Here is a 14,653-nt window from a genome sequence, read left to right as displayed (position 1 = left end):
CTCAGAGACATTTGGCATCTTCAGAAAATTAATACTATAGAGACTTCCCTGGTGGCGCAGTGGTTAAGGATCCGCCTGCCAGTGCAGGGTACACGGGTTCGAGCCCTGGTCCGGGAAGATCCCACTTGCTGCGGAGCAACTAAGCCCGTGCACCACAACTACTGAGCCTGCGCTCTAGAGCCCGTGAGCCACAACTACTGAGCCCATGCGCCACAACTAGTGAAGCCTGTGCGCCTAGAGCCCGTGCTCCGCAGCAAGAGACGCCACCGCAATGAGAGGTCTGCACACCACAAGGAAGAGTAGCCCCTGCTCGCCGCAACTAGAGAAAGCCTGCGCACAGCAACGAAGACCCAATGCAGCCAAAAATAAATAAATAAAATAAATTAATAAAGGAAGTTTAAAAGAAAATGAGTACTATAATCCATCTTACCAATAATTGTTTATTATCAGTGACAACAAAAGCCACTGACTTTTTTTTTTTTGGAATTGGAAAGAGATGTTGCAAATAGCTGGTACACACTGCTTGAGAGACATGAATGCGTTGCACAGGCTGACCCGCCTTGACTCTGCAGCAGTCAGGAAGAGTTTACAAGATTGAGGAGAGCATTTGCAGGCATAGCTTCTGTGGGGCCCATCGTCTCACTATTAGTTTGGACGTTCCACGTTCAGCACATATGATCTGTTTGGGAGGATCCGTATCTGGGGTTTCCTGTGTGGAGCCCGGCGGCTGTAGCTGGAGCAGGGGTGGAGCAAGCTGGCGAGTTATTTAGCCATCTTCCTGCTGCTCAGAGCAGATTTCTTAGGATTTCTGTGACCTGACTATAAATTTCAGGCAATTGTATTTCAAAAGTATTTCAGTACTTTTGACACAGGAAATGTAAAGAGTTTGGGTAGAAGGTATAAAAAATGCAAAACGATGTGCCCTGTGATAGCAGAAATTAAGTGTGTGATTGTACTGATTCTCTTGCACTCTTCTCTCATGTTCACTTAGAAACCTGATGTCTTGACCACCGGAGCGGGTAATCCGATAGGAGACAAACTCAATATTCTTACAGCAGGGCCCCGCGGGCCCCTTCTTGTTCAGGATGTGGTTTTCACTGATGAAATGGCTCACTTTGACCGGGAGAGAATTCCTGAGAGAGTCGTGCACGCCAAAGGAGCAGGTGAGAACTGTGTTCATTTGTTGTAAAAGGACTGTTTCATAACACCTGGGTTAAAAATTACTTCTCAAAGGATCAGAGCTCCTTTAATAGAAGTGCCAAATCTCCATTCCAGGGGGAAGGGAAAAAATGTCTGTCAATAGAGGAGTCAATAATTAAATGATGGTTATTTCCCTGGATTTCACATTATATATAAAATATTTTTTACTGAAAATAAAAGTAATCTTCCTTCTAGTCCATCTTGCAGTTTAGTGAAGAAGTAAAAATGTGGAAATACCGACACAGACATACTGTAATTATAATTAGATTTAGATGGTGCACTTAACTGGATAAACACTGGAATAAACTGGGCAAAATCGATGACGGTTGTGTTAGTGTGGTGGGTTTGTGGTGATTTTTCCTTTTTGTTGAAAACTTTTGTAAAGCTTTTATCTTGCTTTTATTAGAGAAACAAAAGATGGGGGTGGTGTTTAAAAGAAAGCTAAAAACTCAATAGGAAAAACAAAGCTTGATAGAAAGGAAGAAGTTGTTTTGTTTTAGCTGCTTACTTGGACTCCCAGTTAGGATTTCCTAATTTCTTTATTTGCTCTTCCATCTTCTCCAGCTTTTTTTGCGTGTCTTTTCCCTCATGATTTTGATATGCTGTTCATTTTGTTGTTTGGCTCTGTGGCGACCTTTGTACGTGCTCAATCCTTCTCTCCCTGTGTTTTCTCCTCCTCTCCACCCTGTTCTTTCTCTCCTAGGTCCTGCCTCTACTTCAGGGGCCTCTCAGGCCCTGTGTCCTTGTGGCAACCTTGGCTCGTTCCTTCTGATCCCACCCATCTCCTCCTCCTCTTTGGCTCCAGCTGTGTAGCACTCAGCTTAGCACTAAGTGACCTAGGACTTTGCATTTTGCTCTCATCATTTTGTGTTTGGTTGTCTCCCCTTCTCCCATCATCTTGGAAGCTCCCAGAAGGCCAGTGCTAAGCCACCAGTTTCTCTCTCATGCAGATGTCTATTGAGGGCCTGATGGCCTGAGTGACGGTCTTGTGATGAGGATTTCTGTGTCTTTTTCCTTAGGGGCTTTTGGCTACTTTGAGGTCACGCATGACATTACCAGATTCTCCAAGGCGAAGGTGTTTGAGCACATTGGAAAGAGGACGCCCATTGCAGTTCGCTTCTCCACTGTTGGTAAGTTGGTCTGTTTGCATTGCTGGTGTTGCTTAACTCAACCGTGTATCTTATGTGGGGCATTTATAACTTAATTTCAAGAAAAAACTTACCAGACAATAGAAAACAAGCACTTCTTCAAATGATAGCAAGGTTTTACAGTAGAAAAAATATTTTAAGACATGTAGAAAGTTACTTATAATTCTGTTTGTTGAGGTCTTAGGAAATCATACTTATGCAGAGGCCGCCTCTGCAATTCTGTGACATTTGGAAAGAATTTTTCCTACAAGTGGTTGCATGAAGTGGGAATCTTACTCAGTAGCCATGATAACAGTTGCCCTTTATTGAGAATTAACTCTATGCCGTCCATGGTTGGTGCTTTACTGACATTGTTTATAGTCTGTAGATGTCCTTTGCAAGGTGGGGTTCTTTCTATTTCAGAGAGAGTAAGTGATTTTCCTCATGTTACAGAGCTAGTAAGAGTTAGAGCTATCAAACTGCATCTCAACACACCACAATGCCTGATTAATTCTGTTTCTGCATGAATTTGTGCATTTTTAAAATACTGTGGAATGCAAAAGTAAATGAAAGTAAGAATAAGAATTTATGTTTTGACTCATTTTCTTAGTATTAACCTCATAATTTTGACACTCACTTATTCTCTTTGTTCACTACCTTAATCTTCATAATTATTCTCTTCCCTTAATTTAAATGTTTGAACAAAGCTATCTTTTTATGTTAAGTAGATAATCTTTTCAGCTGTTGTTACATACACTCTCTCATTTCTCTCAGTTAACTCTTTTGTTTACTTTTTAGTCTGAGTTAGCTGGTGGGTAGTAGAAATAATAACCCAGGCACTTAAATACCTAATTTACTTCTAGAAAATGAATTGGAAAGGATAGATCCCAGTGTTTCTTTATGACTTTAGGCTTCTTGGATGCAAAGTACTCTCGTGGAGGCTTCCTTTTTCTCGTTTGAATCTTCTAGCTGGAGAATCGGGCTCAGCTGACACAGTTCGTGACCCTCGAGGGTTTGCAGTGAAATTTTACACGGAGGATGGAAATTGGGATCTTGTTGGAAATAACACCCCCATTTTCTTCATCAGGGATGCCATATTGGTAGGTGATGAAGTATTTTGCACTCCGCAGATATTTGTTGATTTAAATTGATTTCAAATACTCTGTATAGATTGGCATTTGAGGAAGAGCCCTGGGAAAAGCAGAAAGAAGAGAATTTGGTTTGGCTAGATTGCCTTTTTAAAAATTTTTTCTGTATTTAATGTCTTTTTATAAGGTCAAATAACAACAGTTATCATTGGTCTTAGTTTGGCATTTCGGGATTCACTGATGTTATGGGAATAGTCCAGTTTTCCTTGCAGAGCTTGGAAGATGAATAAAAAGAGGCAGTTTGCCCTAGAAACATGTAGAGGGCAAATTTCATTTTAGGGTTTTGCAGCTTAAAATTCTAGGATTACATTGTTCAAAATTATAATCTGTAAACCTAGCGTTAAGCAATGTATAAGACACCATAATTCCTGTAAACTTAATTTTTGGATTTTTTTTCTCTCTTTTTCCATTTAGTTTCCATCCTTCATCCACAGCCAAAAGAGAAACCCTCAAACGCACCTAAAGGATCCTGACATGGTCTGGGACTTTTGGAGCCTGCGTCCTGAGTCTCTGCATCAGGTGGGAACACCTCTTTTTTCACTATGTTATATCACCTGATATGGAACTCTTAATTATGCCTCATACGTTTCTCTCCAGTTTTGGCTATTTTATCGGAATTGGTTTTTGACTTTCTTTTTGGGAGGCTTCCTCAGATTTCTTGATCCTTGAAGAGTTTTATAATGATTGATTTTCTTAATCTTTCCCCATTCCTAGACCTTACATGATTCTAGAATCATTGTCAATTGATATTTAGCAATATTAAGGATTAAAGTTTCTAGTAGGGAGTAAAGTTCTTTGTATTAGGGAAATGAGGGGAAAGTAGTGCCAAACAAATTTTCTATTAAATTAAAATTTGAATAGCAAGCTAGGCTGGTTTTCAGATTTGTTTGAACGTTTCTTTATAGAAATTTGAGCCATGAGGTTAATGATTTATGTATCATTCTGCTTTAAAATTCTTCTGTTTGTCATCTTTTACAAATGGTAACCTTTCCTGTGGGCACTTGGCTAGTATGTTCCATGTCATTAGGAGATTCTTATGGAAACTTAGGAATGTCTTAAAAATACAAGATGTTTTGATTTAAACTGAAAAATTTTACACTTTACTTTTCTGTTCCTTAGGTTTCCTTCCTGTTCAGCGACCGAGGGATCCCAGATGGACACAGGCACATGAATGGTTATGGGTCGCACACTTTCAAACTGGTTGATGCGAATGGGAAGGCTGTTTACTGCAAATTCCATTATAAGGTACATGTTGCCTTTGGGCAGGGTGGTGGAAGGCTCCCACCACGCACGTATCCTTACTTCTTCTGAGGATTGGGCAAGAATCAAGGCCTCCCCCACGTTAGCCATACCTCTGCCCTCAAGGATGACAAGTATTGATCTGGTTGAGTAGGACCATGAATGTTGTGTTGACCACAGATTGAGTGAATAGACTCATACTGCCCAATTAGAAGAACTGTGTGTAGTCTCTCTTTGGTCTCTTCATGTGGCTGGAGGATAATAGCACACAGCTACTATCAGCAGTCAAGCTTTCTTCTTCTGGACCCTGGGAGCTCTGCCATAAATATTTGGGAAAGTGCTCATTTTGTGCTTGCTCTCTGGTTTAATATTTTTGGTGCCGGCAGGTGCACGTTGATATTATTTTCTCTCTGGTGCCGGCAGGTGAACGTTGATATTATTTTCTCTCTGGAGAAGGAAGATCTAAGGTTTTAGATCAAAGGTAAAGAGATAGGGCTTCCCACTTGGTATGTTATTAAAAGTTCTCTGGGGGGCTTCCCCGGTGGCGCAGTGGTTGAGAGTCTGCCTGCCGATGCAGGGGACATGGGTTCGAGGGAGGATCTCACATGCCGCAGAGCAACTGGGCCCGTGAGCCGCAACTACTGAGCCTGCGCGTCTGGCGCCTGTGCTCCGCAACAAGAGAGGCCACGATAGTGAGAGGCCCGCGCACCGCGATGAAGAGTGGCCCCTGCTCGCCGCAACTAGAGAAAGCCCTCGCACAGAAACGAAGACCCAACACAGCCAAAAATAAATAAATAAATTTATTAAAAAAAAAAAGTTCTCTGAGCTCCAGTTCTGCCACAGTAAAGTTGGGTAATAGTCCCAGCTGTCAGTGGTCCTGGAAAGATTGGATTCCTTATGGGTCTGTTCAGCAGAGGACTCTGAGGTAGCATGAGATCTACATAGATTCATCAATCTGGATTATTCTGACCTAAGATTATTCTTTTCTAAACCCAGGGGATTCAGTTAAAATCAGAAAGGTATTGAAATATTATTGCACAGTTTACCATATTAGCTGGGTGATCTGCAGATGGTGACTTCCATTTTCTAATCCTGAAGATCTAATAGTAAGAAGAGTTTAAACCTTCCCACTGGCTAGAAAGAGTTGGGATTTCTGTGGTAGAAATAGACCAGCCTTCCAGAGTTGACTTGCTAAAGAAATATTTCCATGGTGCCTGACTTGTTGGGGATCTTTCAGAATAAGACACCGGTGGGAACTGTTGAAGAGCAGGATGGGATGATAATAGGAGCGCTTGTGAAAGTGACTTAACTTCTTTGGATCTTAATGGCTTGTTTAGAAGGTCAGAAAACTGATGTTGGTTGCTCATACTCAGAGAACTGCTTTAGAGTGGCTGTACTGAAGTTCTTTTCAGCTCTACAAACTGTGACTCTGTGATTTCTTAAAAAAAAGAAAAAAGGAAGACAGTTGGGGTGGAGGGATACTAGCTCAGCACAATCTCAGTAACTGACTTGAGCTATTATAAAACAGGGAATTTAAAAAATTACTTCATGCAAAAAAAAAGGGAAAGTCCTTTAATTTCATTAATCATTTGCTTATTTTTAAGATATATTTTGGACTTCCCTGGTGGCGCAGTGGTTAAGAATCTGCCTGCCAGTGCAGGGGACACAGGTTCGATCCCTGGTCTGGGAAGATCCCACATGCTGCAGAGCAACTAAGCCCCTGCGCCACAACTACTGAGCCTGTGCTCTAGAGCCTGTGCACCACAACTACTGAGCCCATGTGCCACAGCTACTGAAGCCCGCGTGCCCTAGAGCCTGTGAGCCACAACTACTGAGCCCGCATGCTGCAACTACTGAAGCCTGGGCACCTAAAGCCTATGCTCCGCAACAAGAAAAGCCACCGCAACGAGAAGCCTGCGCACCGCAACAAAGAGTAGCCCCTGCTCGACGCAACTAGAGAAAGCCTGCGTGCAGGAACGAAGACCCAACACAGACAAAAAAAAAAAAAATTATATTTTAATTTTTTTTTCTGATCTGAAAATAGCATGAGTATAAAAATTCAAATAATAGCCGCTCTGGAAAACAGTTTTGAAATTCCTCAAGAATTTAAACATAGAATTACCATATGACCCAACAGTTCCATTTTAAGATATGTCCTCAAAGAAATCCACTGAATTGGACTCTTTAAAATGGTTAAAAGATAAATTTTGTTATGTATATTTTATAGCAAAAATTGTTTTAGCTTGTCTGAAGACAGTAATGTAGCATTCTCTATGAGTGGAAAATTGAAAATAAACTGTGTCAACAATTTAAAAAATTCAAATAATATAGAATACATAAAGGGAAAGAAAGACTAATTTTAAATATAAAATGTGTAGACAGATTCCCTGGACATTGAGAAGAATCAGGATAATCAAGTAGAATTTCTTAGTGATAAATTCATACTTGTATCAGATTTGAACAGTAGGATTACTGTTACGAGGAAAATCCAGTCTTTGGTTGGTGTTACTCATAATCCTTCAATGAATTATTGATTAAAGTTTGATAACTTTGCTAATAAGTTTCAGTTTGAGCTTCTTTTCTTTCATTCTGTAGACTGACCAAGGCATCAAAAACCTTTCTGTTGAAGATGCAGCAAGACTTGCCCAGGAAGATCCTGACTATGGCCTCCGGGATCTTTTTAATGCCATTGCCACAGGCAACTACCCCTCCTGGACTTTTTACATCCAGGTCATGACATTTAAACAGGCAGAAACTTTCCCATTTAATCCATTTGATATTACCAAGGTGAGTCAGTTAACAACTAAACTGTTTTCTTTTTTAAGTGTCTTTGCAACTAATTAAAAAAAATTGTGGTCAAGCATTCGTAAGTTGTATACAAAACACAGTGGTACCACTTAAGAGTTTCCTAGCCTGTGCATGAGGGCTCACCAGCATTTCCCTTCCAGTTCCTGTTTGATGAGTTTACTAAGTTCATCTGGGTGGCCTGATATATTGTTATTAGCAGGGAACAAATTTTGATGAACTGATGTACTTTTGCCCAGGGAAAGACTCAATGTTTACTGTTTACTGTTGTGAAAGTTTTAACCAATGCACTCACCTTAAGTTCTTATCATTTTGTTGGATTCAAAAATGTTATTTTCACTTATCATCATTGGCTTCATTGTATTTGAAAGCTGATATTTTTATGGGTACTTTAATTTCCTTCTGTTGGTTGTCTGGTAATTGTGAATATGGCATTATTTTTAGGTTTGGCCTCACAATGACTACCCTCTTATCCCAGTTGGTAAACTGGTCTTAAACCGGAATCCAGTTAATTACTTTGCTGAGGTTGAACAGTTGGCTTTTGACCCAAGCAACATGCCGCCTGGCATTGAGCCCAGCCCTGACAAAATGCTTCAGGTAAACCTGGTCGATTGAGAGGTTCTGAGGCGGGAGTGTGTGCGCGCATGCACATGTGCGCGTGCAGAGTGTAATTTGGCATGCCCTTTATATGAAGAATTAACTAGAACATCACTTAAACTTTTGTCTGGGTCCTTAGTTCCTGTGGGACTGACTGAAACATCCTTAAATGAGCATTACAGTGTAAAACAAATTTCATTGTAGGTCCCTCAATATGGTAAGACTTTGACATTTAGGCTCTTAATTTAAAAGAAGTTATAGTAGAAATACCTTAGGTATTTGTGGGGTAAAATATTCTTTTTCAATTTGTAATCAGTGGGATGGAGGACTGTCACTAATTGATTGTAACACTTGGTCAGCATAACTTTATTCATTTCCTCTTCTATGGTGATGCTTGAATTTTGCCACATGTAGAAAGAGACCCAGAGATGATTTTTTTTTTTTTTTTTTTTGCGGTACGCGGACCTCTCACTGCTGTGGCCTCTCCTGTTGCGGAGCACAGGCTCCGGACGCGCAGGCTCAGTGGCCATGGCTCACGGGCCCAGCTGCTCCACGGCATGTGGGATCTTCCCGGACCGGGGCACGAACCCGTGTCCCCTGCATTGGCAGGCGGAGTCTCAACCACTGCGCCACCAGGGAAGCCCCCCAGAGATGATTTTTACAAACTCAATTTATGTTTCCATTGATTAAAGCCAGTGAGTTAATGTAACCCTTTGTTTTGGTAATGTTCCTAGGCATTCAGTGTTTTTTTCACCACTCACCAGTATGCTTTTTCAGGAGTACAAAGAGAGAAAAACTCTTATTTGGATCAGAAATTAATAGGAAAATAACTGGCTTAATAATTATTGAGTAAATCAATCTTTCATGTTCTTGGACTGACCATGATACAAAGTTTAAAGACCACAGTGACTGACAGCTGTTTTCTTATGTAAGTGTCTGATTCCAGTTCAGGTGTCACTCTCTATGGAGGCAAGCTGTTTCCTTTGTTTTTTAACTAATAACTTTTTGCTTTGACATTGGGAACATTTGAACCTTTTATAGAAAGTAAGTTTATGTTAGTTTTTAGTTTACTATAAATTGAATACCTATCTATTGATAGACTGTCCTGGCTGCTAAAATAGGAGGCCATACAATAGGGAAGGACTGTTGTACTTACTTAGCCATTTGGTGACCAGTGAGGAATTGTCCAAGCTTTTTTGAGTAGGTATGTAATAGAATCCGCATGGGACCTTAGGAGGAGTCTTTCGGCAGGAATATGTAGGATGTCGTTGGAGGAGGGATTGGAAGTGGAGAGCCTGTTCGGAGGGCTTGGAAATTACCCTGATGAGAACTAATGCATGTTCAGGTGGTAGTGGTTGTACAGTAACGAACAGTGTTCTCAGTTGCCTTTCAACCAGGTCAGATTATTAACTTTTAAAACTTTGGGATCCAAAGTGTAAGCCAGACCATGGTGAAAAGCAGGCAGTAGTATAATAGCAAGTCACAGAGACTGTCCCCTGAGTACCTGGTGTTGCAGGTGCAGCTGTTCTTCACTCCCACACTCTGCAGTTTACTGGGAGAGGAGAAGTTGGCCTGACTGATTGAGTGAGAGAGCTTTGCTCTGCTTTCTCACCCCGGCCCAGCAAGGAGCTTGGGCACAGGGCCTTGGGTAAGGCCTGCATTCAAGTTGGGGTCAGGGTATGGCCTTGCTGTGCCCATTTCGCAGCCTTAGCTTTGAAGGTCTCCACCTACAGGTGGGGTAGTGATGCCTTATAAACCTAAGGTGACACAAGACCAGAATTACATGATGAGGCTATATCCAGGAGCTGCTCTTGGCTCAGCTGTATCTTCTGTCCTGTTGGTAAAGTTAGAGCACAAGTTAGTCTGTTCTGGGTAAAAGGAGGCAACCAGCTTCCATAGTGTAGGTGGTCTTGGGCACGGCTGCATGACCAGTCATCTGAACGTTACCTTAGGGGCTATCTGAAATGATTATGGGAGGCAGGGTCGCTCAGCCCAGAGCAAATTATCGACAGAATGGCGAGACGGGATTGAGCACGTTGGCCTCCGTGATTTGGTACAAAATAATCACATCAGTTGTCCTGTTCAACTTGGTTTGTATTTTGGCCCATAGAATTAGGGACATAAGAATACTCATTCAGATTCAAGGCCAGTAATGAAGGTAATGAAAGAAAACTACTCCTACTCTCTCTGCTTATGTAATAGAGCTTTGAATAATGGGAATATTTAAATAATTGGATACTAAGATTGATGGGGAGTTAATCATAAAGCTTTTTGTTTCAACACTAACTGAAAGAAATTACAAAACCTCCTACCTTGGTAAATATGTGTGAGGCAAAACCTCCTGCCTTGGTAAATATGTAATTTAATCTTTGACTCAGGACCTTGTGGCAATGTAGGGCCATTGTTTTGCACTGTGGCTTTCTTTGTGTAGTATTTTGTTTAAATCTAGGAAGTCTCAGAGCTCAAAGTGTATCTGACATACACCAGAATGCAACATGGGAGGTGCTTTTTCGGAATGATTTCCCGTACGGTTGGTTTTGTAGAAATCTTCTTTTTGTTAAGAGCAAATGGTTGACCCCTCCCCTAGAGTGAGAGAGTAGGGAGGAGTGGAATTAGTTCATGATTCCAGTTAGTTGGGTTCCAGCAAACTTATTTCACAATGTAATGTGTCCTTGGGAGTAGGAAATCATTCAAGCCTGGGCACTAACTTGTTACTTGAGGAAAAAAGGAGTTATGACCTAGAACAGATGTGAAGATATGTGGCTGTTTGGCCCCAAGGGGTGGAAGAGTAAGGACCGTTCAGTTAGGGAGAACTCATTTCATGAGAGAGAAGAGACTTTGCTCTTTACTGGGAGGACAGGCAGGGCTTTGTGATGCTTTGTGCCTGAAACTTTACAGTGATGTTCTCGGGCCACTCCTCTTTCATATGTTACTGCACACCATCAAAGTCTGTTTCATTTGTAACTGCAGGGCCGCCTTTTTGCCTATCCCGACACTCACCGCCACCGCCTGGGACCCAACTACCTTCAGATACCTGTGAACTGTCCCTTCCGAGCTCGAGTGGCCAGCTACCAACGTGACGGCCCCATGTGCGTGCTGGACAATCAGGGTAGGCCTGGGACCGTGGCTCACCCCGCGGGTGTGGAGGGCACTGCTGGGCAGGGCACGGGAGGCCCCGCCAGCCCAGGGGTCGTCAGGCTGCCCCAGGCATCTGCTGCTCTGTGGAGGCCCCGCAGCCGCTCCTGCCAACCTCCTATTTGTTGCCCATCAATGAAGGTTTAAACTGCCTGAGGACTCTCCATACTTCCATCTATTTTATATGTTTTATGGAGAGTTCCCTCCTCAGATTTTGCTTGCTGTGCATCTGACTATGAAAGGCAGGGAGAAAGGTTTTTCCACACTGGCTGTTGTAGGGTATCATCCAACTTAGGGAGCGGGTTTTAAAGACTCTTCACAAAGTGGACGATTCCTGAAATCACTCTTAAGTCACCAGGACTTAGCCTCTTGGAAATGCAAAAGCCAAGAGTTGCCATACACATGCCATATTACATGTGTCTGAAGGACACATGATCCCTTCAGAAATTTTACTGATGATTTATATTTATAGCCATAGATGTCTATATTCAAACAAAGTTTATTTTTCTATGCTAAAAATAATACATGTACCTTAAAGGAAATTCGGAAAATATAAGGGAAAGAAGAGAAGAAAGAAGAAAAACCCATATATAGTCACAGTATCCAAAGGCCAGAACTGTTGCATTTTGCTGTATTTCTTTCCAGTCTTTTCTGTGAATACTTGTTACACATTTAAGATTAGTTTGTATATATAGCTTTGTGCCTTGCATTTTGTTACCATTATCATTAAGCCTTTTCCAAGTATTTAGCAAGTTTACATGCTCACTGAATGATTGTATTGTGTTGTTGCCATATTTCTGCTCTTTGAGGTTTACAAAGGTATGGAGCGTGTTATTGCCCAAAGTAACGGATACTTCTGTGTCTGTCTTCTGCGTTTTTATTCTAAAGTGATTTTTTTTCATTAATCTCCCTCGGTCCTTTCATTATTGAGACTGGCTGTATCAGAGCAGTTCATGTATATTTTGGAACGTCATTAATAAGTAAATGCTTTGTGTTTACCATTCTCGTTTACTGTTATAGTGGCATATGTATGAAAAACACTACTTTGACACACCTTTTGCCTAATTTTAAAAGTAGACCATTTGGGCTGTGCCCTTGCAGTTTGATGAAAGAGCTTAATTGTTCCCAGTAATCAATGACTTGAAGACAGCTGCGACTTTGAGTAAAGTGAGAGATAATTTGGAAATCAAATTTTAAAATTACTCAATTGGCACATTTCAAAGAGCTAATTCTTAGTGCAGAAAACCACTGTGATGGCTCGTTATTGGAGCACTTTGCTTTTCGCATGGACGTGGCTGAGCTGGAATGAATTTCTTAGGTGGATAACTGGGCTCCATGGTAGTCGGGTGCCCCCTCTCTTCCTACATGCATTTGGCTCCTTCGTCAATGTGATGTACAGGCATCTCCTGCTTATCCACCCAGAATAATCTATTCTGGCAGTGAGCTGGGTAAAATTCTAATCCTGACTGGTTTGTTCAAGTAACTGGTTTGTTACTGTGCTTCCAGGCCATCCTTTCTGTTTAGGCAGCACGTACTCAGGTAATGCAAGCTTCTGCTAACATCAGCCAAAGCAGGGTATAGTTGGGAAAATGAACATGCCAAAAGGAAAAAAGAGCCTCATAACTTATTCCAGAAATCTTAATAAATGTTTTGATCGTATTGTCATTATTTTTCCTAATTCCAGATGAATGAGTGCTGACATACTAGAAATATAAAATTTTAGAAAAAATTTTAAAAAATTTATCTGTAGAGAGAAGTGAAAGTGAAACTAGAACTGAATAAAGTCTTGGTCAATAGGAAGGATAGATATCCCGAGAATCTTAAAACACCATTAAGAAAGAAATAGTGAAGTAGAATCCTGTGATAGGAGTGTAGTACGTGCTGGAATGGAGAGGACAAAAATCCCAGATCCCGGATCCACCACTGACCACCACATCACCCTGCAGCACTCAGTGAACATCTCAGGGCTCCGTTCATTTGTCTGGCGATTGAAGGAGCAGAGCTGGAGCAGAGCTAGAACTTTGAGTTGCTCCCAAGAATTCTGTGATTCTGTTTTTTTTGTTTTGTTTTGTTTTTTTTTTTTGCGTTACATGGGCCTCTCACTGTTGTGACCTCTCTCGTTGCGGAGCACAGGCTCCGGCCACGCAGGCTCAGCGGCCATGGCTCACGGGCCTAGCCACGCCGTGGCATGTGGGATCTTCCCGGACCGGAGCATGAACCCGCGTCCCCTGCATCGGCAGGCGTACTCTCAACCACTGCGCCACCAGGGAAGCCCTGTGATTCTGTTTTTGAACTGAGCCCAAGCCCCAATGAAACCCTCCAACCTGAAATATGTCTTTGAGTCTCTTCTTCTATGGGGACCAAACCAAGCTCATATAAATATATTCGTACCGGAAGGCATCAGGAGATTGTAGAGATGAGGCCGTCTGAAGTGTTCAAAGGGAATTTGAGATCTCTTCATTAAGACGCAGAGTGAGACAGCCATCGCAAGCGTTTGGCAGATGGCATATTCTCTAAGAACCCAAGTACTGCCTGTAGCTAAATATGGGGTGTTAAAAATGATATGTGCATGGCATGTGTATGTGTGTGTATACACGTATGTATAAATATAATTGTCACTTGAATTTATTTCTTATTTTGTTGGCTGTTTGTAGACTTCCTTCATGTTTCATCTCCCCGAGTGAGTCTGTGTGGTTTTCTGTTAAAGGTGGAGCTCCAAATTATTACCCCAACAGCTTTGGTGCTCCGGAGCAGCAGCTTTCTGCCCTGGAACACAGGACCCACTGTTCTGGGGATGTGCAGCGCTTCAACAGTGCCAGCGATGATAATGTCACTCAGGTAATGGCTCCTTTGTCTGCTGTGCGAGTTGCTTGGTTAGTCTCCTTGTCAATGCCTGCATATATTCCCCCGTTTAAAGTGTCTAATATGTCTTAACTTGAATTCAGGGACAACATCTCTATTCATAAGTCAGTGCCTGTATTAAATGGAGTTGAAGAGTTGTGTTACTATGCCCTTTTAGTCCAAGGTATGGAGACTCATTTCAATTCCTCCAAATTTTATTGACGGGATGTAAGTGGGAGCCGTTGGGGAAGCAGTGATCTCGTGGAAATCTAAGAAATGGGCAAGTAAAGCTTAAGTACAGCTGAATCTAAGAATCTGAGAAGGGCAGTCCAGATTTAAGGGACTAGAACTGGATTCAAAATAGCACTAGGAGGCCCAGTAGCAAAGGTGTGGGTGTTTCCACTGCACGGCACCCCATTCATGTGACTCAGCTACTCTCCATCTGTCTGCTGTTGCTCTCCAATACCAATTACTCATTCTTACCATGTCCTTCCCTATTTTTCTCCTCTTTGCCTCATAGCTTGTGTTTTAACATTGCTGTGGTTTTGCTATGACCATGGC

General features: G+C 41.8%; 1 protein-coding gene across 1 annotated transcript in view; it reads left to right on the top strand.

Moving 5' to 3' along the window:
* Nucleotides 1-14,653, top strand: part of CAT (catalase) — a 35,919-nt gene that overhangs the window by 12,562 nt on the left and 8,704 nt on the right. The window contains exons 2-10 of the mRNA XM_030864744.2: nt 992-1,163; nt 2,220-2,330; nt 3,297-3,427; nt 3,890-3,994; nt 4,595-4,720; nt 7,310-7,501; nt 7,964-8,116; nt 11,087-11,225; nt 13,959-14,089. Of these exons, the coding sequence (XP_030720604.1) occupies nt 992-1,163; nt 2,220-2,330; nt 3,297-3,427; nt 3,890-3,994; nt 4,595-4,720; nt 7,310-7,501; nt 7,964-8,116; nt 11,087-11,225; nt 13,959-14,089 (1,260 nt within the window). The remainder of the gene's footprint in view (nt 1-991; nt 1,164-2,219; nt 2,331-3,296; nt 3,428-3,889; nt 3,995-4,594; nt 4,721-7,309; nt 7,502-7,963; nt 8,117-11,086; nt 11,226-13,958; nt 14,090-14,653) is intronic.

This window comes from Globicephala melas, chromosome 8 (genome assembly GCF_963455315.2).
Source record: "Globicephala melas chromosome 8, mGloMel1.2, whole genome shotgun sequence".
Lineage (NCBI taxonomy): Eukaryota > Metazoa > Chordata > Mammalia > Artiodactyla > Delphinidae > Globicephala > Globicephala melas.
This window is presented reverse-complemented; position numbering and strand designations above follow the sequence as displayed.